At 37.1% G+C, this 27,209-nt stretch overlaps 1 protein-coding gene across 7 annotated transcripts in view; it reads right to left on the bottom strand.

The window, feature by feature from the left end:
- Nucleotides 1-27,209, bottom strand: part of MARCHF1 (membrane associated ring-CH-type finger 1) — a 254,995-nt gene that overhangs the window by 62,402 nt on the left and 165,384 nt on the right. For 2 of the 7 annotated variants that reach the window (XM_017525974.2, XM_037737581.1), the window contains 2 exons: nucleotides 20,424-20,503; nucleotides 19,377-20,144 (listed from right to left, as the gene is read on the bottom strand). The exons of 1 other annotated variant lie outside the window; for it this stretch is intronic. In XM_017525974.2, coding sequence (XP_017381463.1) covers nucleotides 19,377-20,144; nucleotides 20,424-20,503 — 848 coding nt within the window. Of the gene's footprint in view, nucleotides 1-19,376; nucleotides 20,145-20,423; nucleotides 20,688-20,732; nucleotides 20,752-27,209 lie in introns of those variants that run through there. 4 more of the 7 variants (XM_037737582.1, XM_017525973.2, XM_017525976.2 and 1 more) reach the window with 4 other exon arrangements.

The raw sequence follows: 27,209 nt of genomic DNA, 5'->3' as shown, positions 1-27,209 counted from the left end.
TTTTTTGAGTTGAGTCACAATGGCAGCCTGGAAGAATGTATGAATCATTGCACTGTTCTTTCCTTTAAAGTGTATATAGATATAGCTATAAGAGGCTAACTCCCCAGGGGAAATGAAATGACTGCTCACTCAGATAGTACAGAAAGATACAGAAACTGAAACCCAACACTCCCCCTGACCTCAGAGTGAAACAATATGACAGAGTACACCAGGATTTTGAATGAATTTCTTAAGTAAAAATAAAGAGAGCAAAAAGGAACACTGCCATCTAAAGTTCTGAGGTGAGTGTGCTGGGATGAGAACACAGGGAAGGTCAATATCAACGTCTCCTTCCCCCTGAGCTGACTTAAGCAGTAGCCATGTTGGGTGTGGCACCATGTCTAAAAGGCTAATGTATTAAGGGGAAATTAAAAATTATCTGAATGCCTATTTTTAATATAAAAACCTGAAATATCTTCTCTCCAAACCTAGGCCTGAGATCAACAAAATATGACTTATTACAAAAGCAGCCAGTAAAAGTAAATAGGAACTTACTTCTCTAGCACTTAAGTTGTAATATTTATTTTTGGAGCCACTAAAATCTAATGAATTATAGACAGTAAGAGTTTGAGGTTTCTTAACTCCTTGAACATCTATCTCCTGCCTCCCCAAAAAGATAATCCTTTCAACCAGGGGTCAGCAAACTATGACCCAGTTCTGTCCACTGAATGTTTGTAATCAATCAATGAAGTCTTACGGGAACACAGCCTCACCCACTGGTTTACGTATTGTTTAGAGCTGTGTTTGCAGAGCAGCAGCAGAGTTGAGTAGGTGCTGCAGAGACATGCGGCTGCAGAAACTAAAACATTTACTTTCTGGGACCTTTCAAAAAATGTTCGCAGATCCCTGCCTTAAAGTACACCTGTGATTTGGAGTAAAGGCAATGTATGAATATTAACGACAATAGTAAAACCAAATTTTACAAAATAAATCACCCTAACTTCTGCAATTAACAATAAAACTGAAATAAAGGTTACATAGAGACACACACGATAAAAATGAAAACGCCACTTGGCCTGGAATTAGTTCCTGCTGCTTCCATGAACAAAATTCTTATTTGAAAAGAAAAAGACCCAAAACTGCAGTTAATGCTATTGGATAAATTCATTACTAAAAAAAGATTGTGTCAAATGCTCTGTAGGTACCAAAAAGATGTTGCAGCTCTGATGTTTTCATTGACATCGAAAAAGTAATTTATTCATAAGACCTAGCTAATTACTGAGCTCAAACTGACCTGGCCAGTTTACTATCGTTCAGCTTCTATGTCTCATAAAGTCCTGTTTAAAAATATATGCTGAAACTACTACCTGAAGCACCATTAGCAACATCATTTTCTCGTAAAATTAAGGTTACTTCCCACAGGGAAAATAAAAAGCTTGGTTCATTTTCATTCCCATTTCACATGATTTATTTTTACATATTTTTAGCATTTTGAAATTTTTCCAAATTATCTGGCTCAAGTTGGACCCCGAGTCTTTGCAAACCATGTTGAGATTGTTCTAAATCAATTTAAAAGTTAAATATCAACTTCAAATATCTACTAGAAATAAAAAATCTTGTGATAGTGCCATTAAAGAAAGAATCAAACAATTTCTAAATTGATATACTTCACACAAATCACAATTGCTGAATTATAAACAGAAACACAGTAATGAAAACATAAACACATTTTTTTCCCCAGCAGAATAATTGTGTAGAGAAGGTGATTTCAATAAGGTAATAAAATTGCATTGTAAAATATTCATAATTTTGGTACATTTTTACCTGATGGGAAGTTGGGACTTGGGAATTGACTGATTCTATAAAATTATTGGTGATCCACATTGGCGTCTGTCAGCTAGTGATAGCAACAAGCTGAATTCACAGATTTTACTGGCATTTTAGTATTTTACCAGTCTACTTGCAGTCTAATCAGTATATGTTGAGACTTTCACCATTTGTGACTGAATAAACTCTTACTTTTACATAATTTCTAGCTATCTGTGAATAGCAGATGACATAATGCTATGCAGCAAATTAAATTTTAGTTTTTTTTTTGTGGGTGTGGTGTGTGTACATATGTTTCACATCTCTTACCTTAATGTTTGAGTTTTAAGAATAGTAGGATTTTCTTTTTTTTTTTTTCGGTCTTACATAGCTTAAAATGGCCTTTAGTACTCCTTGATCCTTGGTTTGCCAAGGTTTCTTGGCTTTGCTAGAATCATATTTTTTTCTTCATAAGTTTTTTAAAAAACTCATCACTGAGTTTTTTTTAACTCACTATCTTGGAATTGATAAAATTCAGTACAAAATTTAGAACTATTCGCATTACTCTACTGTAATCACCCTGATCTCCATACACCTTTAATAAAGTCTGCTAAATTAAAAAAAAATCATCTTTGTGAGGGCCATGGTGGTTATGCAACTCTGGAATTGTTAAATTCTTTCACCCAATAGTCATTTCATTCATGCACGTTTTCTTAATTCTTGCTATATGCAAAGAAAACCATACACTTCAGTGTCTTTCGTATCTTCTTCATTTTCATCCCCACTAGCATTTCTTTAGTGGTTTTGAATTGTCAGCATATCCACAACGTATCTTTAAGACTGTGTTCCTTCCATCAGGAAATCATTCTTAAGATACGCATTTATTTAGATCCTCTTAATATACTGCCACTCTTCAAGAACTCTTATCACCAATCTATAAACCCAAATTGCTTTACCTTCTTTCCATATGAGCTTGCACAATTGAGTTTACCTTACCTATTCAGCCAAATTTTCCACGAATCTCTGACATACAACCACAGTAGCATGGTATAGAATTTAACAGCTAATAAGCTGTGGGTTTTTGACACAAATAAGTTACTGCTGTGCTAAGATCTTGATTCCTGTCAGCTGAGAGTGCAGTTTTGAGGTCTTGGGTGTGTGTTCTCCATTCACCTTGGTTGACTTACAAATGTTAGCGTGTTCTGCATGTTGTAAAAATGTTGAGAAACACTGGTGTCGCTATTGAAAATACAATCAGCATTAGATTTGTAGTTCTGCCCATCTGTATGTGTTAAATTACTTAATCTCTGTGTTTCAAGTTCCTCATCAGTAAAATGGGAGAATAGTGATCACTTAAAAAGGATTAAATTATCAAGTGATAATGATTAATAATCACTTAATTGTTCACTTAATTTAATTATTAACAGTCTATGACAATTATGCTCCCATTTTACTGCATAACAGTTTACTAAAAGTAGTATTTAAAAAAAATTAATGGTCAGATGATTATTTCCTGGGTGTATTGCATTCTCTTTATTAAAGTCCATCTATTTCCCCAAGTATGATCTTCATACCTTTGATATCTTCCCTCTTTTAATAACACCTCATCTAAACTAAGACTCATCTAAATTTCAGAATCACATCACTAATAAAACAGGCCCTAGTTTTTCCTTCCCTACAATGCTCTCTCCTATTTCTTGAGCTGTCATTGCTCTTAAAGCATATACCACACAGATACAATCTCTGCTGTTTAACTTTTTCATTTACACAAGTTCTGGAATTATGAGCAGAATAAAATCATATTTAATAATTTTGTGGGGTAGGATCTTTTTGTGCTTTTGTATTGATATTTGGAGTAATTTAAGTTATGAAAATGTTAAAAAGTCAGGGTAAAGATGGCAAAGCAGTAGACATAATGGGCTAGCTTTCATTTAAACATTTGCAGAGCATATACCAAAACAGCCAGCTTAGTCAGATGATATGGGAATTCTCAGAAGCTGTTACCAATGACCAGTGTTTTGTTAATGTTTCGGGAAAATTCACTTATAGTGAAAGTGAGAAATGTGAGATCCTTTTTGATACCATGAACATTTTAATTTGCATTGAGGAACTAAACTGAGGTGTAACAATTTTATACCCTATCTGAGCAGCAGAGGAAGTCAAGCAAACTGATCTGTAGTAGAAAGGGGAAGTAACATATTTAAATAAACAGAGAAGAAGATGGACAGTGGTTAATATCATCCCTACTAACAACTGTTTCCAGCTACTCTTATTGATATGGAGCCAGCACACATTTTTGGAATTAAAACAAAAAGGCATTATAAGCCAGATTTCTAAGATTTCCTTAACAGAGATGAAGATAAATATTCTAAGCCATCATTCATCCTGAGATTTAAAATACCTTGAAAACACAAAAATACAATTATGACATGAGAATAAAAATATTTTACAAACAGATATTACCATTTTTGTAATCATAAGTTTCGTCATTCTGAATATGTACTCTTTTTTACATCTGCAGATGAGTGACAGTTCATACATATGTGATTTTGTTAAAAGTGTTTTTGTTTTCTCAAAGGGATATTTTCAACTCAAAAAAGCTGCTACATAGCATGACTTCCTGAGTTTAATTTCATGCCCTAATTTGTCACCACCGACTTGGTCAAAACCTCAGACCATCTGCACAGAGCTGTGGGGAATGATCAACAACAAAGACAATGACATGGCAACGTCCCCAGCTTTCCTAACTCTATCCCTGGAGCTGATCCAAAAGTTACAAGTAATCAGCCACTTTTTTTTCCCCCACCAGACATCACACTAACATAAAAGAGTGGAGAAGAAGATAATGATCACCCTTGCTTGGTCAGTAATGGAAGCGGAGAAGGCCAAGTCTTATTTGAATTCATAGACATTGAATTCTACAATGGCTTGGGAAGATTCTACTGAAATTGCTTCTTTTGGGTGTCTCATCACCTCTGGAGATGGTTCGATGCCATTGATATGAGGACTTTAAATTCTGCTTGGGACCGAGGATTCCCACTGAGATTCTACTCTCATCTAGCTTCGTGGTTCAGCCTCATAGTGGTCTGGACCCTCTTTGAAGACTTTCTGAGAGGTCTCCATGGGCTCCCGAAACACATTAAATTCCCCCATTCCCTCTATTGACATGTGTAGCCCTAGGAGTCCCAGTCAGTGTATCTAGCAATAGAATAGATCTTATTAATCTTAAGATTAGCTCAGACCGTCCAAATCAGGAGACATCAAAAGCTAGATTGTATCTTTTAGGATGATCCCCTCCCTGTTAACTACTGCTTTACTGCCCCGTGGTTTACTCATTGGTTAGCTTAGAGGACGATCTATTTCTGTGCAAAGGAAATCAGTTTCCCTAGTGGCATTTATCTTTACAGATCCTACCTTATAATTTTGATGACTTACAGATAAGTAAACAGATAATATATATTGAACGAATATCCCAAGGTTATGATTTTCTCAACATTTGCACATGGCGTAAATATTCGTTTTATATCAGCTTTGACATCTTTTTGGGTATATTTGTAAGACTGACAAAATTAAGCTAGAGATATTTCTAAGCAAGTATGTTTAAAGTTATTAGGCTAAATTATTTTAAGCTGCATGCATTGAAGTGAAAAGGCAAAACAAAGGGACAGATAATAAAAACTATTTGACTTTACTATGTAGATATAACCAAAGAAATATATGTGGTCAGATACAGAAGGCTTCTGTACATACATAATAACAGAGCTATCAAAAAAAGTTACCCAGCTATAACCTTTTAGTCTTTTCCTTTTCTGCATGTGGCAGAAATTCTTAATTCAAGCTGATTTTCTGATCATTTTTTTTGTGATTGCTAAGTGTTTGAATGTTTATAAGCTCATCCTCAACCATGACTTCCTTCCAATTTTGTCCACTCATTAATCTTATCTGGCTGAGTATTACATCAAAGAAAGTCTCAAGTTGCTATGGATAATTGACAAAGCAGGCATTTTATTTACAGATAACCAAAAATGCATTGTATTGGAAATACGCCTCTGCATATGAATTCTTCTACAAAGGCAAGTAAGTGCAAAATACTGATGTTTTACAAATTTACAAAATTGAAGACTGATCAATTTTTATTTGTTTATTCACTCATTTATTCATTCAGTCAACAAATAATTTTTTGCATATGTATATATGTAAGGTTTTATACGGTCGTATGATAAATACAAAGGTGAATTAGTCTCAGTCTTTTTCCCTTAAGGAATTTATACTATGATAGTTTATGCATTAGACAACTGCAAAACTAGACAGGATACATTTAAAATGTGATGTGTGCTATGTCAAGTGCTGTTGGATGCGAAGGAGAGAAAGTTCATCTTAGACTGGGGGCCGGGGAGGGTGGTTAAAGCCTAATGGAAGATGTGGCATGGGAATTGGAATTGAAGCCTGGGTAGAATTATGGCAGGTGGAGAAGGATGTTGGTAGAATACATTAAGCATAGAAGATATTTTCAGTCAATGCCTTTTCAATCAACACTTAGAAGTAGGATTGATTGGGTAATTTGGTAACAGTACGTGGCCAAGTTTGAAAAGAGCATGAAAGTTCAAGTAGAATTGTAGTGAGATGTCATGCTGAAAAATAAAGATTACACAGAGCTTTGTATTTTCCTCAGCCAGTGCCAACACACACACACACACACACACACACACACACACACACACGACCCAAAAAACTTTAATTGTGTTTAGTTGAGTAGAAACCCACTAAATAATTTGAATAAAAAATTAAGATTACATTAAAAAACAGGCAAAGGAGCTGAAAAGACATTTCTCTAAAGAAGACATTCAGTGGTCAACAGCTATATAGAAAGGTGTTCAATATCACTAATCATCAGGGAAACGCAAATCAGAACCACACTGAAATACCACCTCACACCCATTAGAATAGCTATTATCCAAACCCCAAAATCAAAAAATCCCCAAAAAACTCAAACAAGATAAATGCTCCTGAGGATCTGGAGAAGTTGGAACCCTTGTACAGAGTTAGGATTAAAAATGGTGCAACTGCTATGGAAAACAGCCTGGAGGTTTTTCAAAGAATTAAAAACAGAAATACCATACGAGTGAGCAATCCTACTTCTAGGTATCCAGGAGAATTGAAATCAGGACCTCAGATAGGTAACTGAACTCCCATGTTCATTGCAGCATTATTGACAAGACTCAAGCTATGGAAACAACTTAAATGTCCATCAACTTATCAATAGAGAAAGAAAATGAGGTATAAGCCAGGCAGAGTGGCTCATGCTCGTAAACCCAGCACTTTGGGAGGCTGAGGTGGGAGGATTGCTTGAGCTCAAAAGTTTGAGAGCAGCCTGGGCAACACAGCAAGACCCTGTCTTCACTAAAAACTAAAAAAATCAAATTAGCAGAATGTGGTGACATGTACCATAGTCCCAACTACTTGGGAGGCTAAGGCAGAAAGAGTGACTAAGCTCAAGTGATTGGAGTTGAAGTGAGCTCCAGTCATGCCACTGCACTCTACCCTGGGCAGCATAGTGAGACCCTGTCTCAAAATAATGTGGTAAATATATACAATGAAATATTATTCATCCTTAAATAAAGAAGGAAATCCTGCCATTTGCTACAGGATTGGATGTTCACTGGATGAACCTTGAGGAAATTATGCTGAGTGAAATAAACCAGTCACAGAAGGATAAATATCACCTATCAAATACCACTTATATGAAGTATATAAAATAGTCAAACACAAAGAAACAGGGAGTAGAATAGTGGCTGCCAAAGGCTGGAGAGAGGGGAGAATGGGAAGTTGTTATTCAATGAGAGTAAGTTTTGATTAAGCAAGATGATGATTCAGTTCTAGAGATCTGCTGTATAACACTGTGCCTACAGTTAACAGTAAATACTGTATTACACACTTAAAAATTTATTAGGAGGGTACATCTCTTATTAAGTGTGTTTTTAACCACAGTAAAGATGAATAAATAATTTGCCCATTTAAATAGCAAAGTAAGATTATTAGAAGGATTAATGTGGCATGTTAGATTAGAAAGTAAAGGGAGAGACTACCACAATAGTCCAAGTCAGTAACAATGAGAACAGAAATTAGTGTCCTAGTGTGAGAATGGAATGGAAAAAGAGAACAGATATTTTACAAACTTAGGGTTGGTAGAATGTAGGCATCAATTTGGGAAAAGGAAAGGGATGAGCTATGGAGGAAGAGAACAGAGGATGGACCAAGCTGACTTTACGCTTTTGCTTAAGCTCCTGGGGATAGAGACTCATGAGTCATCTATGTACAGGGACTCTGAGCATTTGTTTGTCCCCACACTTACCACCTGTAAATAATAATGCTCATAATTTGATTTTTGACTTACTCAGTATGGAGACAGTGGTCTTGAAAATGATAAGGAAATAGATCCACACTTTCTCAGAGCTGCTACTCTGTTGGGTTTGAGATGGTTCAATGAATAATCATATTTAAAGATATTTTTCAAAATAGCAGCAAAATTACAAATATATAATTTATTTGGTTGGTGCAAAAGTAATAGCAGTTTTGCCATTACTTTAGCACCAATCCAATAAAATGTGATTCCTTCCTCTAATTTACATTTTCTCACTGTGTAGGGAATCCAGAATGATTCTTATATCATTTAATTATCCCAATTATTATTATTATTATTTGAGATAAAGTCTTGCCCTGTCACCTAGGCTGGAGGGCAGTGGCACAATCTCGGCTCACTGCAACCTCTGCCTCTTGGGTTCAAGTGATTCTCCTGTCTCTGTCTCCGAAGTAGCTGAAGTTAGAGGTGTGTGCCACCACGCCCAGCTAATTTTTGTATTTTTTCGTAGAGACGGGATTTTGCCATGTTGGCCAGGCTGGTCTCGAACTCGTGACTTCAGGTGATTTGCCCACCTTGGCCTCCCAAAGTGTTGGGATTAGAGGCATGAGCCACTGCACCTGGTCCTTTCCCAATTATTTACCTCCCAAATAGGGCAAAATATAATTTTCTGGAACCAAATGAAAATGCCTTACAAAAACAAAATTACAAAAGCTTATTTATTCAGAATCCTGACAGAATGGAATTTCTAGTTAGGCAAAACCACTAACATAGTTTTATGATACTTTTCATTTTCCAAAAGCTGTGTATGAAGTTTAAACTCTGTCATGGAGAGATATAATTCAAAACACAGTATAATCTTAATTTAAACATTATGTTCATGGAAAAAGATTACAAGGAAACATCAAAATCTAAATAGTGATTATGTAGCTAAGTTTATATTAAAATGGTAGTTTTCTCTATTTTTAAATTTTATTTCTAGTAACTACAAGTTACTGTCATCAATAAAAATGTTAAAATACAAAGATTATATTTTTCTAATTCTACTTCACTTTTTCTCATTCTTTAGTTAATTGATAGACTCATGAATAAATTTGATAGATGTATATATCTGAAGATTTGGAAATATACCATGAGTTATCGGTAGATTCGAATTGTGTCTAGTTCTCTCCCTGTCCAGCTTCAGGAGAACTTTTGTTTCGACAGTAACCCAAAGGCTTCTGCATAGTGTCATATATATTCTGACAGAAATATAAACTTACAGGCACTAACCCTCTGATTAGTTTTATATTCCAATATACTTAGTCATTACAAGGACAGAAAAGTATTGTCTGCTCCCCTCCTCCTTCAGATACACCAATATTCTAGGAATATATTGTATTATCTGAATTTTAAGTATATAAAACTTATTTCATATCAGCTATGGTATACATCTAAACTCTATGCAATTGTGTATTTAGACATTCTATTCAGGTCTGTGAGATTCTGCTTCAGTTTCCCAGAAGATGAAACTACTTTACCCTGTCATCTGCTATTGAAAGGGGGTATCTTTAACTGCATGGTTAGCATTTTTAAATCCCTGCATTTGTAGGTTTGTTTGACCTTTCTCAACACTCATCACTGTCTGTTGAGCCTTTTGCAACGCCTGTCCTTCACTTCGTCTCCTTGTCTTTTCATCATCTTTTGACCTTCAGCTTTCTTGGTCAAAATTTTTCGTTGTGAAATACAGTCACGCCATACATCCCTTAATGATGGGGCTACATTCCGAGAAATGCCTCGTTAGAAATTCCATCATCGTGTGAACATCACAGAGTGAACATACACAAATCTGATGGTGTAGCCTATTCCACACATAATCTAAATGGTAGAGCGTGTTGGTCCCAAGCTACAAAACTGTACCACATATTACTGGACTGAATACTGTGGACAGTTGTAACATAATAAGTATTTGAGCATCTGAATATAAAAAAGATACAGTAATAATATGTATAAAAAGCAGTACACCTGTGTAGTACACTTACCATGAATGGAGCTTACAGAATTGGAAGTTGCTCTGGCTGAGTCAGTGAGCGATGGGGGAGTGAATGTGAAGGCCTAGGACCTCACTGTACACTTCTTTAGACTTTGTAAATACAGTACACCTCCTAGGATCCACTCAAGTTATAAAAGATATTTTTCTTCTTTCAGTAATAAGTTCACCTTAGCTTACTTTAACATTTTTTATTTTATAAATTTTTTAATGTCTTAAACGTTTTGACTCTTTTATCATGACACTTAGCTTAAAACAGAAATACATTGTTTAGCTGTTCAAAAGATTTACTTTCTTTCTATTCTTATTTTATAAGCTTTTTCTATTTAAAAATTTTTTAGCCGGGCATGGTGGCTAACGCCTGTAATCCTAGCACTTTGGGAGGCCAAGGCGGGCAGATTGCTTGAGGTCAAGAGTTCGAGATCAGCCTGGTCTACATAGTGAAACCCTATTTCTACTACAAATACAAAAAATTAGCTGGGCATGGTGGCAGGCGCCTGAATTCCTAGCTACTTGGGAGGCTGAGGCACGGAGAATCGCTTGAACCCTGGACACAGAGGTTGCAGTGAGCTGAGATTGCACCACTGCACTCCAGCCTGCGCAACGGAGCAAGACTTTGTCTCAAAACACACACACACACACACACACACACACACACGCACACACACACACATTTTACTTTTTAAACTTTTAGAAACAAAGACAAAAACATACACATTAGCCTAGGCCTACATATATATATATATACAGTCTGTTCTTGATCAAAACACACATACATGCACACACAATATATACATCTACGCACAAGCATATACATGTGCATACTTAGTATATCTTGTTTTTTAAAAGAAAATCAGCAAATACAAATGCTCACCTCCTTTATTTGACTTTGCGATTTTGCTGTCCTTGCACAGATTTGTTGGGTTCCTTTTCCCTAAAGCACCTACTCCTATCTCCATGCAGAATGAACACGCTTTATTACCACGGATTGCTATCTTATCTGTCTTCTCTACTTCCGTGGTTTCCATACTTTACTATGGCTCAGTCTCACAGAGAGGGTCAGTTAAAACCTCGATGGCTAGGTTCCACTCCCAGCATTTCTGATCCAATAGGTCTGGATTGGGGCCTCATAATTTGCATGTTTAAAAACTTGTGAGGTGATTTTGATGCTAATAGTACAGGGACTCAGAGACGCATGCTTTTAGGGCTTCCCCCCCGCCCACCCTGCAAAGTGTCATTTGAAAATGAATTACAATCTTCTATACCAATGAGAAATTTGAGGTCATTCAAAATGAAGGCTGTTAAAAGCAACTGTATTTTCTATTTCCAACAATAAGGGTGCCAAGTTTGAAAACCATTGTCCTATATTTTAGGTGGCTTCAGGAGCTGAAGGAAAATAACTTTGTACCAGTTGCTAGCCCCCAGGCTTCTTTTCTGGTGTCTAAATTATAAGAGATACTGTCAAGTAGACCTCCTCTGCCGTATGCATTTTTTGCTATATATATACATACACACACACACATATCTATTTATATATACATATATAAATTTACACACACACATATCTTCTGGGCATCAATTTGTTCACCTCAGATTAGGCCAGAAATCAGTGGTTCTCAGCTTTCGGTTGCTCATTAAAATGATCTGGCATGCTTCCAAAAATGTATCCATGCTGAAGTGTCACTTCCACAGCAATCTGGATGGAGTCCGGGCAGCATTAAAAAAACAACATTTTGGGTCGGGTGTGGTGGCTCATGCTTGTAATCCCAGCACTTTGGGAGGCTGAGGCAGGCGGATCTTGAGGTCAGGAGATTGAGACCAGCTTGGCTAACACAGTGAAACCCCGTCTCAGCTGGGCGTGGTGGTGGGTGCCTGTAGTCCCAGCTACTGGGGAGGCTGAGGTAGGAGAATTGCCTGAATCCGGAAGGCGGAGGTTGCAGTACGCGGAGATCGCTCTACTGCACTCCAGCCTGGGGGACAGAATGTGACTCTGTCTCAAAAAAAAAAAAAAAAAAAAAAAATTCCCAGGTGAGTCTAATAAGCAGCCTAGATTGAGAACCTCTTGGTGAGATGATCTCTCAGGGCTTCTAACTGGCGGGATTTTGCGACTTTGGAATGCTGATTGGAACAATGAGTCCTCTGATGTGCGGGGCATTTTGACAATACATATGGCTTCTATTTCATTCTGGTTATGATTATTTTTTCCTTATTCCTCTTTTATTTTCTCCATTATGGCCATCTTATTGTGTAGCAAAACATTTTAATTTTATTACACCCCCAGAGAGTCATGATCTAATTTAGATAGTCTATAAAATAAAGACATCAGAATTTGTTAAAGTGGGCCTCAGAGGGGCCAAATAAGAACAAGCTGGTAAAAATCAGGCAGAACATGGAGAGGTTTTGATTAGCCCTGGGACACAGCCGTGGCTTTCTAATGGGTTTCCTTCGTCCTTCCCTCACCAATCTATTTTCCAACAGCAGCCTAAGTGATTTTCCAAAACACAAGTTTGATAGTGTCATCCTTTTGCTTAAAAGGCCTACAGAGACTTTCTTTTTGTTGTTAGAACAAAGTCCAAACCAGTATGTTTGGTTTCCCCCACCTTCGCTTCCCGGCTCTCTACAGGGCTACACTGAAATCCGTGTACACCATATCTCACACATCTCTGGGTGTTCAGACATGCCACCTCCTTTTCCTGGAACAGGTTACCCCATCTCTTCGCTTGACTTACTCCTAGTTCTCCTTTGGATTTCTCCCTAGTTACTACTTCCTCAGGGAAATGTTCTAATAGATGCAAGTTTCTTCTTTAGCTTCATTCACAGATTTTTTTTGTTTTTACATTTGCCTGTCTAATTACTTGTCTTAGCAACTGAAATGTAAGCTTATAAAGGATGACACCATTACTGTCTATTTCCAGCTTCTAAGACATTGTGTTGACACAGAGCAAATTCTCAATAAATAATTATTTGCCGTATAAATGGATAAATAAATGAATACACAGATATGATGACAGAGCTAGAAAGGTTCATTTTAGGCACAATTTCTTAATTTAAAATGAAATATGTGTAACATATAGGAAAGCTATAGCATAATGGTACAAAGTATATCCTCAAATTCACCATCCAATCCAAGCTGAAGCTAGAACATTACCAGGAGTTTTCAGTTATCTTTGGGCTCTTCCTCTTTTAAGGAAACCATTGATGGAATTCAATGTTCCTTACTTGTTTTACCCTGTAACACCCAATTCCCATTATTGTCTCCATCGTTTCTGCAAGTCTCCTCTTTTAGCTTCATTGATTAGGAAGCTGTCCCAAAAGGTCTGTTTGAGCACTGCCCTGAATTGCTCTAAGTATTGTGGAGGGCACAAAACAGAGGTAAGACAGGACGGGGAACAGACAGTCTGGCCAGAAGTATGCTCAAGGAACTTATTCTGTAGGGAAAAGAGAACTAACACACATGAAAGTAGAGAATATATGATCTGACTAGAAGGATTATAAGCTTTCCAAGAGAAAAAAGATTATTGTGGACCAGACTAGCTTAGAAAACCTTTATAAAGGAGGATAAAAATGAAGTGAATATTGAAGCATGCCCAAATATGAGCATTTGGAGAGGAGGAGTAAGACATTTCACAGGGGGAAGAACTACATTTGGTGGTGGTATAGTTGAGCATTAATGTTTTGTTTCATTTATTTTTCTTGCTCACAATTCTTTTTTCACTTCTTCTGGTACTATTGCAGTTCTTTTTGCTGTTGAGATTTCCTTTTCCCAGTTCATAAGATTTGGAGGGGTTGCCGATGGCTACATTTTAAATCCAGCCTTCCCATCCAAGGACTTGGTCCATGCACCATATCCCATGCTCCTGGTGACAGTGATTGACACAAAGATGGGTATGTGACCTAAGGCAGGCTAATTATATGCCTTCCCTGGGATTTCATGTATAAGTGTTTGAAAAGAACATTTCTCTTTTCTGTTAGGCTGCTGCTGATAAAATACAAGCCTGACGTTACCTCTGGCCAGACTATCTGTTCCCTCTTCTATATATAGGACGTTTGTCTGCATTTGGAGGAAATGACTCCTCACAGAGAAGAGGAGTGAGCAAGAGAACCACATTGTTTCTGGAGTTCCTGAAGCCATCTGTATACTTTTACTATTCATGTGGTTAATATACCCCTTTCTTGTTTAAGCTCATTTGAATTGATTTCTGTTGCTTTTATCTTATTAGAAAAGTCTTTAACAAAACAGGTAGTGGGCTAAAGAGTGGATGTGGTGGAGATGGAAAGTGCAGGAAAGGACTGAAATAGAACACCGGGATTGAGAACGAAAGGGCAGATCAGATGCCGATATCTGGAGGAAGAAATGACAGTACTTTGCTGGACATTGGATGCAACAATATGGGAGGAATAAGGTCAAAAATGGAAAATCCAGGAAATCTGTGGACTCACTGATGGAAATGGAGGTAGTTGAAATGAGGAAGTGGATTTGAATGCGAGTAACAACCAAACCACATTTGAGTTCCTGGTAGAGGTGGGACTTTGCCAGCCTATGGTTTTGGTGACACACCCCATGCTGTATTGGTGTAACTGTGAAATACAGGAATGTAACATAGTCATGCTTTGTGTCAGCATTCAAGGGAATATGATTAAAAAAAAACTATAGACACTTGGCCTTTCAAATTTAGATGCTTTTTTCTCTTTTCTCTTCCTATCTAAAGTGTGGGAATGATTTGTAGCGTAGAATAGCATTTCTCAAAATGTGGTTTCTACATCAGAAGCTTTAGTATCACCTGGGAACATTTTTAAAATACAAGTTCATGAACCTAATCCCAGAGTAAGGGCATCAGAAACTCTAAGGGTGGGTCCAGGAATCTGCGTTTTAACAAACCCTTCAGTTGACACTGACGTTCACTAAAGTTTTAGAACTGCTGGTGTAGAGTATTCTTTACATGTTGGCCCTGTAGCAGGTGAGGCAATCCAACATATAGTGCTACGATTTTGCATCCTAAGAATTATTCCCTTAGAAAAGTACATTTTCCCTAAAGCTATACATTCAAAAACTATGTGTTGAGAGTGTGCTAGCTGCCAGGCATTTTTCCAGATACTTCGGATTTTGCAGTGAACAAATTTGACACAGTTAATCACAATAATGCCTATATTTTAGCAATTAAAATTATCCTATGGAAGTGACTCCAGGGAACCGGCGTGTTGGTTAGCAGGTCAGGAGCCATTTCCCAAACAAATGGCATTTAAACTGAGAAAGAATTGGAATTTGTATGGAGAAGAGTTGAAGAGGTAAGGTAAATCCATTCTAGGTCCTGAAAGGGGTAGGGCCTGAACACTTCCAGGGAATGGAAAGCAGACCAGCATGAGAAGGTCATGGTTAATGATGGGCGGTGGAGTGAGAGAGGCAGATCTGATAGAGCCATCAACAGGGACTTGTAAATATTAAAGATTTTGCACCTTTCACTGAAGGAAATTTATAAGCCATGAATAAGTTTCAATCATGGGCTAACATGATCTGATTCATGTTTGTTTGCCTTTTTAATTAAATGCAATTCTTTTTTACTTTTTATTTTTAAAGCAAAGACTTTTCCACTGTACTGTGGAAATAACTGTGCATATAATAGTATGTTGAGTTAAATTCCCTATGAGGTATAATGGGCTGATAGAGATAGTTTCTCTAAATAAGGCTGTGATGAAGGAGGGAAAAAGAATAGAGCATGCATGTGGGGACCATATGCCAGGAACAGAAAAGGAAGAAGGCTTAAGAGCTTCTTCCTTTCTGTGGTTGTGGCTGAGACTGCTCCTGCTATGCGTGTCTGAGAGTGCAAGTTCACAGGCAATTGCTGCTTGTCTCAGGGGTCATTGTTCTGCCTACACGGAAGACCCTGGTGCTCAGGCTCTGTCCATTTCTAGAGATCAAAGGTATCTTTTTTTCCTACCCCCAATATTTTGTTTGGATTTAATTCACTTTCCAAACATTGCTGCTACCTCCTTGAGAATGATTCCCAAATCTCTATGCCTTCCTTGGCCTTGAATAGATTTCTCAGTGTTTAATATCTTTAGTAACCTGTGCTAATACATTGTGTTAAAAAATGCACACATGCCATTGTTTAGTGTCAGGCTGTGTATAGTTCACTGATTAGTGAAAAATTGTACACATCCAACTCTGACTGCTCTTCTGCATTCAATAACATGTCTCACTCTCTGCTGGACAGCTGACCCTGGAATGTCACTGAAACCACAAATAGCTTGCCTGTAATTGAACTCACTGTGTCTTTCCTAAATTAACTTGCCTCTGTTCTCTTCTGCCTTCATTCATTAATATCAGCATTTACTGTTTTCTGCAGTTCCAAGAGTTGGAGTCATTCTTGACTCCTCTATCTTATGCTCTCATCAAATCCAAACTCTGAGATTGTCTCTATTCACCTGGTGGAATGCTAATTTTCCATTTGTTCTTTCCTTTCCTATCCATTATTATCCTAGTATTTTACACAACACACAGGGTACATCCATTTCCTAAATCTAGGTTCCTTTATCAGAGACATTGGTGACTGCACTATAGATGTGACTTCCTTAAGCCTATTTTATTTAGAAAAGGTCTTTCTGTATTTTTTTTTTGCCCTTGAACCTTTTTTATTCTTAAAGGAATATTACGTAGAACCCCACTACATAGGAGACATAATCGTGAGGGTATTCTGGCTGAAGTTGGGCTGAGGGAAGCACAGTCTCCTTGACCTGGCTTAGCTTTGGAGGCAGCCTCTTTGGAACTCAAAAGGTCCATTGAGGGAGTTTGAAAACAAGGATTTACAGAATAAACAGTTCTGAATATGTATGTTTTCTTCAAAATGTCTTTTTAAAAGAATTATTTCTTATCAGTTTATGCAAACCTTCCAACCTAGTCGTGTAAGTTCATGTAAAATTGGTAAATACAAGTGTCAGTATCCAATCCCTGTTGTGCTAAAGGTATTTCCCCTGCCTTGAGTTCTAATGTAAATTCTACTTTTCTCAGCTCCAGTCCCTCCTCTTCTTAAAGGGTTTCTAGATCATCCCAGGTCTCGGCAAATTTTCTTTCTTCAAATCCTGACGTATTCTTCTTCTTACATTCATCCTGTACTGTCTTATGGACTTTTTTTTTTTTTTTTCTGGGTATGTGTTCAATCTCTGCCACTTAGATCATAAGCCACTTAAGAGAAGAATCAAGTCTTTTGTGACTTTGTATCCTCAGCCTATAGTATAACATGCTGCCTGCAGCATTTGCTTAGTATTTTGATGGTAATCTCTAGCAGGAAATAATACCTATAGGCTCATCTATCTCACTTTCATTAGTAGCAGTTGAAGCTAAATATCCAGTCTTTGAAAATGTTTCTCAAGAATAGTGCTTTTAAGTTAGGAGAACCAGTCACTATGATTTTAACTGCAAGCATTATTTTTCTCTCCAATTACCATTAAGCCTAGAACTAGCTTCTTTGACTGTCTTTCATTAGATTATGCTGGAAGCTAGATTTGGGGAATGACAACAGATGGTGGCAAGTGGGAAATTCTCCATTCAGACTAGAAAGAGTGGTTTGGTCCATCCCGTAACTTCTCAGAAAAGATACACATAAATCATAATCAAAAGATTATAAGAAATTTACATTTATATATAAATTAAATGGTGACAGTTTCTTTGTAAATCCCCCTTAAGTCCCGTAGCATGCGTCACGTGGCCCTGCGCAGTCTATCCCTCGCCACTTCTCCATCCTTCTCTCTACCAAACAACCACCCTACTCACCACATCCCAGCTACAATAGCAAGCTTTATATTTCCTGGATTACCAAACTCACTCCCTCCTCCTGCTTCCTGCCAGTGGCTGCCTCTGCCTGGATGGTCTTTCCTGCTTCTCTCCTGATCAGTTCCTGTCATCCTTTGAGCCTTAGCCTGCTTGTCACTTACTTAGTTTTTATCTCATCTCCCACAAAATAGGTTAAGTTTCCTTGCTATGTGCTTTCATAGTTCTTTTCATGATTATAATTATATATCAACTGTGAATTAATTTGTTTTTGGTCTGTGTTCTACAATAGATTATAAACTGTAAGATGTCAGAGACTATACAAATCTTATGCACTATAACATTTTGTCTAGAATAAAGCCCAATGCATAATAGATGTTTGAATACAAAAGTAAATGAGGATTTTATGAATGGCTATCCTATAAAACTTTCAGAGAAACAAACCATTCTTATATTATTCACAGGCAGAGTTTAATTCTTCTTCTCACTCCTGCCCTGAATGGACATGAGCACCCTTCTCTGGGTCATGCAATTCACATTAATATGTATACATATTTTATAAAGTAACTTCTGTTTTTATAAAAACAAACCAAAACATACCAAATATTGCATAGTGAAAATCTTCATTTGCTCTTATACAGAATGTAAACAGCTTAAATGATTGGGTGTAATATGAAAATGTGAAAATGTATTGTTTTGTTTGCAATTGCCTCATTTACGCACACTAGCATGGATATTCCCATAATTCTTTTTACATAAGGTTATTTTGAAAATATATGCTATTGGGCTAAAAAGAGCAAGAAAGCTGTCTCATGGCTAAAAATGTCCACATGTTGAAACCTTTCAGTATATGTTTATCAGTAAAGTTAATGTGGTCCTCTTCCCTAAAGGCTCTTGCAACCCCACTGATATGTCCCTGACCTGTTTCTATGTCCTTTGAGTCTTCAGTTACCCCGCTGAGTCAGACAATTGGAGAACAAATTAAAGCCAACTGCAGAGAAGATTATTTTCTGATACAAAATTCTGCCCTTAAAGAATGCAAGCCTTGAATATCTGTCAGGATGCCAGCAGTTCATCCTATTTGCATTGAAAAGTCTAACATTTCACACAGTCTCACTCTTAATTCCCCCGCTATTATTATCCTAACTAGAATGAGTGCAAGACTCAACTGAGTCAGCCCCTTTTCCAGGATAAATCATTATGCAATGAAACGGAAGGGAATATCTAATTGTACTTGGTAACAGCTTTCGAACCCATGATTATATCTGCATTGTTATTTTCATATCCACCTTTTCTCCTTTTATCATGTTATATCCAATCAGAAAAAGAATACTGTAAATAAATGTTAAGTTTTGAGGGTAGGTGTCAAACACACACCTAACTCATAGCAACAAGAACTATATTTCGATGACATCAAGCCTTTCTCTATAGTAACTGACCTGCATACTTCTAAATTATCAGACCCATCGTCATAGGTGGCAGGAGGCTTCTGAACAGGGTTATTCACCTGGAGCCCTGCATCATTCATGTCCTTGCCACCTTCTGTAACGGCCAGTATTTCAGTGCTGGAATCTGTTTCTGAAAATTTCTTCTTTATTATTTCATTTTTCCTAAGGCTTTGCAAGAGCTGAGGATCTCTGTGGTGATATCTACCTTTGCTCTTCTCACGACTTCTTGAGGAGCTCTTAATTTCGGAGGATCCTTGGGTCAGAGAAGTGTTGCATTCATGGTACCTTGTACCTTTTCCTCTGCGGAGATTTAAAGAGCAACTCTCACATTCGATCGGCTCATGTTGTTCTTTACCTTTGGGTCCCAAATCAACAAGCTCAATTCCATTAGGGGTGGAAGACCCAGCTACATTTTCACACAGCTTGTTATTATTTCTCCTCCTTCTCCTTGACAATCTGAATTTAACCTGGGCTCTTCTTTTTGCCTGAATCCAATGACTCTCATCTGAGGAAGATGAATCTGAAGAATCTGTGTAAAGCTCCCTCCACCTGGGGCTTGAGATTTGGAGGTGAAAGTCATTTCTTCTCCCTCTTACTTGTTCTTCTGCAGCATGCTCATGTCTCTCAGAGGCCTTTCTCCTCCTCCTAGGTCTTTGTTTTACTGGTTTCTTACCAGACTCCTTCCTAGCAGGGCTCAGCACCATGACAGGGGTGCAATACTCAAATGACTCTTCTGACATGTCATGCAAGATGGCAGATCTAGACAGAGCAGTAGGCAAAGGATGGGAAATGGGAATGGAGAGGAAAGCCATGGAAAAACAGAGAGAGAGAGAATGATGAAAATGATAGTATGGACCAGAAGTAGATAAATAAAGGTCAATTGAAGAAAATGAACCAAATGAAAAAAAAATAGCTAATATAAATTGCCTATGGATGATGTAAAGCAGAAGCAAGAGCCACACATTCTCAGAATAAAAAGCAAGAATATAAAATACTGATCCAAAGAATATTGAATAAGATAATTTGTTCAGCACTTACCTGCAGATGTCCTGAGTAGATGGACAGACAGACAACCTTGACTGGCTCCTGGGAGCTGTCCCTGTGGTTGGGCTGCTTGCCTGGAGAAACAAGTTAGATAATTTGGCATCTTGATTAAGGTAATACATGGTTGATATCTTGCTTTTTTTCCACATATTCAAAAAATTACAACAAACGTGGCTGCTGGTCATGTTGCTCACAATGCAGAACAGAGAATATAGGAAGTTAGAGGTTCGTTTTGCAAAAGTAAAACTTATTTGAGGAACCTGGAGCAGCTGAAATGTACTGTTTTGCTGTTTCTTCACTTACGAGAGAGGAAGATGATTCCACAAGTTTCTATTCTATTTACTGTAATCATTTGAGTGGAATAGCTCAATTTGCTTTGGAATCAAATAAATAATACTTGGAGATTCTATGATATCAGGACTAAAGCACTATAATGTGGCAAGGATAATAATAGTCTGAGAAGTCGAATCAAGTAGCCACTGGGCTGCTAGATACTTCCTGGAGCTAACATCAAGGCCCCGTGGGATAAGATATTTGAAAATACTTTGCAATATTTAAAAGTTGGAAGTAATTGCTATTAAAATTTCATTAGTAAACTAATAAAATACATCCTTATAACACTATTGACCTTTCATATCTTTTAACCCTATAACTGTATTGTCTGAGAATAAGAAAGCTGGAAACAACAGATTATTAGCACAAAGTTGAGTGCATTTCACTAAAGTCCTACCTTACAAACACAATATGTTCTTCACTCTATTTGACTTTAGCCTGTTCTGCTTAATAGAGATTATGATGATAAATAAAAAAACTAGAATGTAGGGACAGTTTTCTATGTTCCAGGCATTTTGCTGCAGCTTTATCTACCATCTCTTTAATCCTACATTAATCTCACAAGTGGAAAGTAATAATAAGTAACAGATTTGAGTGAATAATATATGCTTATCACGATCTAAGCCATTTCCATATATTCATTTATTAATACAATAAATCTATGTAGTAAATACTACAATTATGTACAAGCTGCAGTTGAGGAAACTGAGAAATTGGGGCTGCTTCTCACTAATAGGTGGTAATATGAGATCTGGACCAGGTACCTGGCTCCACTATCTGTTCTCATATCTGCCACCAGTACAGCTTGTCTGCATTTACATTGGCTGAAACCAAGGAAATCTTGGGTCCAGATTCAGGCATGTTTGACTGCATAGATGAAATGCACAATTTTGTCACCAAGAAAATAACAGTAAAGGTAGAAAGATTGCCCCAAATTTCAAAGTCGTTCTAAAATTTCTTATATTAAAGATATATAATGACGATTCTGAAATCCAGAGGAAGAGGAACAAATTCTAACTCAAGAGATCAGATCATATTTGAAAAGAGTGTACAGCAGGATAAATAATGCTCCCCCAAAGATCTCCACATCCTAATCTTTTATGGCAAAAGGGACTTTACAGATGTGAATAAGTTAACTATCTTGAGTTGAGGAGATTTATGTGAATTATACTGATAAACCCAATGTAATCACAAGGATTCTTATGAGAGGGCGGCAGCAGAGTTAAGGTCAGAGAGAGAAGATGAAGAATATGAATAGAGGTAAGAAAGGAGGGAAGATGTTACGTTGATGGCTTTCAAGGTGAAAAAAGGCAGATCCTGAGGAAGGTGGCATGGGGAAGCTTAAAAAGGCTAGAAAATGAGTTCTAGAGTTTCCAGAAGGAATTCAGCCCTACTAACATGTTGATTTTAGCTCAGTTGATTTATTTGGTTCCTAACCTCTAGAATTATAAGATGACAAAGCCCCAGGGAAATGAAGATGCAGTCTGTTGTTTTCCAGGTCAGGATGCATTCTAGTAGTAGCTCTGCTCTCAAAATGGTGCCATTTTACAGCAGGTTAGGTCCCAGGAGGTAGGGGGCACCCCTATGACACTAATTATATAAAATTAATATGGAGGTAGTGATCCAGCTAATCTTAAAAAGCAAATAGGAATTATTAAAAAAAGATTAAAAGGCCGGGTGCGGTGGTTCACACCTCTAATCCCAGCACTTTGGGAGGCCGAGGTGGGTGAATCACCTGAGGTCAGGAGTTTGAGATCAGGCTGACCAACATGGAGAAACCCGTCTCTATTAAAAATACAAAAAAATTAGCCAGGTGTGGTAGCCCATGCCTGTAATTCCAGCTACTCAGGAGGTTTGAGGCAGAAGAATCGCTTGAACCCAGGAGGCAGAGGTTGTGGTGAGCTAAGATTGTGCCACTGCACACCAGCCTGGGCAACAAGAGCAAAACTCTGTCTGAAAAACAAACAAACAAACAAACAAACAAACAAAAGATTAAAAATATTCCAAGTAGAAGAAACCATTTGTTAAGAGACCTAAAGACTCCGCCCAAAAACTCTTGGAACTGATACAGAGATTCAGTAAGTTTGCAGGATACAAATCAACATAGAAAAAGCAATAGTGTTTCCAAATCTTGGTGAAACAAAGTAAATGAGAAATAAATCAAAAATGAAATCCCATTTAATGACAAACAAAAAGAAACCCAGTTAAAGATAAATTTAACTAAGAAGGTAAAAGATCTCTAAAATGAAAACCATAAAACAGTAATGAAAGAAATTGAAGAGGAATCAAAAAAAAAAAATGAAAAGGTTCTGTGTTCATGGAATGGAAGAATTAATATTGTTGAAATGATTAAACTATCCAAAGCAATCTACAGTTTCAATGCAAACGTTACCAAAATATCAAGGAAATTATTTGAAGAAAGAAAAAACAATCCCAAAATTCACACAGAGCCACAAAAGAGCCCAAACAACCAAAGCAATATTGAGCAAAAAGAACTAAGCTAGAGGCATCACGCTACTTAACTTCAAAATGTACTACAACTTCATAGTAATCAAAAGAGCATGGCATTGGTGTAAAAACAGGCACACAGACCCATGAAACACAACGGGGAATTCGGAAATTAATCCATATATTTAAAGCCAACTGATTTTCAACAAAAATGTCCAGAACGTACACTGGAAAAAGTACAACCTCTTTAGTAAATGATGCTTAGTAAATTGGATATCCATGTGTAGAAGAATGAAACTAGACTCCTGCCTGTTACCACATATAAAAATCAACTAAAATGAATTAACGACTTAAATGCAGACCCAAAACTAAAAGACTATTAGAAAACATGGAGAAATTGCTTCAGTACATTGATCTAGAAAAGATTTTATGGGTAAGGCTTCAAAGGCACAGACAACAAAAAGCAAAATGACAAATGAGACTACATCAAACTAAAAAGCAAAGTTTTCTCCTTGCTTGTGCAAAGGATTATTTCCTCTGCCCAACAAAGAAAACAATCAACATAGTGAAGAGACAGCTTGTCGAATGGGAGAAAATGTTTGCAAACTCTACATCCAATGATGGACTAATATACAGAATATGTAAGGAACCCAAACAGCTTAACAGCAATCATAATAATCTGATTGTAAAATGGGAAAATGATTTGAATAGATAGTTCTCAAAACAAGAGATACGCATGGCCAACACATATATGACAGTGTTCAATATCACTATAATTACGGAATTACAAATCAAAGCCACAGTGAGATATCATCTCACTCTCCTTAGGATATCTATTATCAAAAATACAAAAAATGAGCATAGAGGTATGTGTCTGTAGTCCTAGCTACTTAGGAGTATGTGGCGTAGGCTTGCTGGAGCCCAGGTGTTTGAAGCTAGCCTGGGCAACATAGTGAGACCCTTGTAAAATTCACCAGAATTTGTGAGGATGAAAAAAAAATGGAAACTCGTATATACTACTGGTAGAAATGTAATTTAGTATAGCCACTATGGAAAACAGCAGGGAAATTGCTTAAAAATCTAAAAATAGCACCACCATATGATCCAGCAATCCCAATAGACTGGGAATTTATTCAAAGAAGAGGAAATCGGTTCATGAAAGAGATTGAACCCCTATGATTATTGTAGCATTATTAACAATAATGACTCAATCTAAATGTTCATCAACAGATGAATGAATAAATAAAATGTGATATATATGCACAATAGAATTCTATTTACCCATAGAAAAGAAATAAAATCATGTCATTTGCAGCAACATAGATAAGCCTGGGAGATGGCAGGTTAAATAAAATAAGTCAGGCACAGAGGTAACTATTGCATTTTCTCACTCATATGTGGGAGTTAAAAAATTTGTCTCATGGAAGTAGAAATTAGAATTGTGGTTTTTGGAGATTGGCCATGATCGAGGGCAGAGACAAGGAAAAGTTAGATTACAGATAAAAAATTACAGCCAGACAAGAGGAAGACGTTTTAGTGGTTTATAACACCATAGAGTGAATATAATTAACAATAGTTTATTGCATAGTTTCAAAAAGCTAGAAGAGATATTGAATGTTTCCCACACAAAAATAGTAGATGTTTGAGGTGATGGATTTACAATTATCCTGATTTGATCACTACAAATTGTATACATATAATGAAATATCACTCTGTATCCCTAAATATGTAAATTATTACACATTAACTAAAAATAAGAATTTTTAAAAACTCACTTCTTTCAAGTTTTTTTTTTAAAGATTAACTTAATCTCTGCATCCTTTGAACAGATATTTAGCTAATTTTTTAAGAAAACCTAAGAACATCTGTTCTCTAAGCAGTATATAACATTGTTAAATTATACATTCATTATTCTATGCATGGCCATAGAGTCTAATAAAGAACTGTATATATAGCAGGCACTGGGTACAGATCATCTGTGAAGTCTGCTGCTTGCCCTCTTTGAATGAAATTAACACAGCCTAAGTGTCCTGAAATCACTGATGATGTTATTATGTATGTGAACCACAGGATGATGAGCATCATAATGGATACCTATGGCTATGAAGCTATGCAAAGATGTCACAATAGACATTAGAGTAATAAAACAAATTTCATAAATCCACAGGTCTGAACAAATGTATGTTTTACAATGGGAAAATGATGTATCACTGAATAGTAACACAGCATATTCAAAACACACAGCTTTCCTTTGAAGAGTGTTTCTGTCCACCATGACACTGAATCAGATAGCATTTATATCTATAGCCCTTAAGTGTTTTGAAGGGAATAGAAAACATTCCTTGTCGCCAAAAAATATTCAAATAGGTCATATCCGATATTCATTTGTACATGCTCCGTTTGCTGGTGGACTACCATAGCAGATGCTGTGCCTGTATCCTCAGCCCTGTTCTGAGTTCACCTGAATGCTGACTGCTTCCCACATCAATGCCTGTGCCTATCTGCTTCTCTGCTCTAGGTCTTTTATAGTTCCACACACTTTTGCTTGGCTGCACACAGGCACGACCGGAAGTGTGGCATAGTTAATACACCTGGGGACAACTCTTGGACTAGAGTCAGTGGATGGATGTTCTAGCCTCCTCACTCTTCAGAGGGGCGGTTCTGGGACATTCTGAGGTAACTTCCAGAGTCTCTCAAAGGCCTCAAGCCGGATGGAGGCCTAATTTCGCTCATCTCAATCGTGTCTTAACATTTCCCTTTCTCTGTCTTACTTTTCACATGCATTGCTGTCCTTTATGGGATCACTTCCTAGCCAAACTATCTGCATTCAACTAAAATAGCATCAAAATTAAGTCTGGGACTTAGTTAACCAGCTGCCTCTTGTGGTGGAACACAGTTAAAATATAATGAATTCTAGCTTGTTTCACTTTTGATTCATTTGCTTAGCAAACAAAAATTAAAGGTTTATTACACAATAGATACTATAGTATACTCTGAAATAAAGAAACTGATGGCATCCCAAACGGGCTTCTGGTTTAGTGGACAGATTTAAATGAACTGGCAATTTTAATACAGTGTGGTATATCCTGATAGTGCCCAATCACGGGGTTCTGATGAAGAAAGGACCTCTAATGTAGTGTAGAACAGGGACTTAATGTCAGCTTCCCAGAGAAGGAGACACCTGTACAGGACAAGGTGAGTGTGACTCAAGTGAGCGATGGCAGTCCCAACAAGGACAAAGATGTGTAAAACATAGAGAGAACACGTCTTGGTATGGGAACTACAGAAAGTTTTGTAGCGACTGGGAGAAAGATATTGAGCGAAGTAAGAAGTGGTACGTAGTTAAGATGAAAAAGTAGGTGAAGGTTTTGAATGTTACGTTGACATGTTGGATTGCATATTCAAAAGAATGAAAAGTTATTGCAAGTATTCAGCAGCAAATAGAACTGATCAAATCTGGGCACTAGAAATCTCACTTTGGCAGCTGAGAATTGGCAGATTCAGGACTGGCTGAGAGCAAAGAGCAGAGTTATGATTCTATACAAGCAGTATGCAGTGAGGATGGAGAAAAGGGATAGTTTGAGCAATCGAATCCTAACAGGTTGTTTTTATTTTAAAATATGATAAAAATCATTTGAAACGTCAACAGAAAAAGTGACACGGGGGTAAAGAGCCAGGAAAATTATTTAATAAAACTCAGTAGGATCCAGAAATCAGGGTATTTTACCAGACATCTAAATGTGGTATGACTCAAGAAATTAACAGAATATGCACGTGGCACAGGGAAAGATAGTTTATTAGGATAGAAGAGAGAGGCTAGGAATCTATCTGTCTATACCTATCTTTCTGTTTCTCAGTATAGGCAAAGTTGCATTTCTAGTCAGTAGGAAAATGTAGGTTATTTAAAAAATGGTGTTGAAAAAATGACTAGTCATTTGGAAAAATGTAAACCTGAATTTACTGCTTAAGTTTAGGCAACTAAAAGATTTAAATATAGTA

Source organism: Cebus imitator, unplaced genomic scaffold (genome assembly GCF_001604975.1).
Source record: "Cebus imitator isolate Cc_AM_T3 unplaced genomic scaffold, Cebus_imitator-1.0 Scaffold40, whole genome shotgun sequence".
Taxonomy (NCBI): domain Eukaryota; kingdom Metazoa; phylum Chordata; class Mammalia; order Primates; family Cebidae; genus Cebus; species Cebus imitator.
The sequence above is the reverse complement of the archived record's forward strand: the minus strand, read 5'-3'. Positions and strand labels throughout refer to the sequence as shown.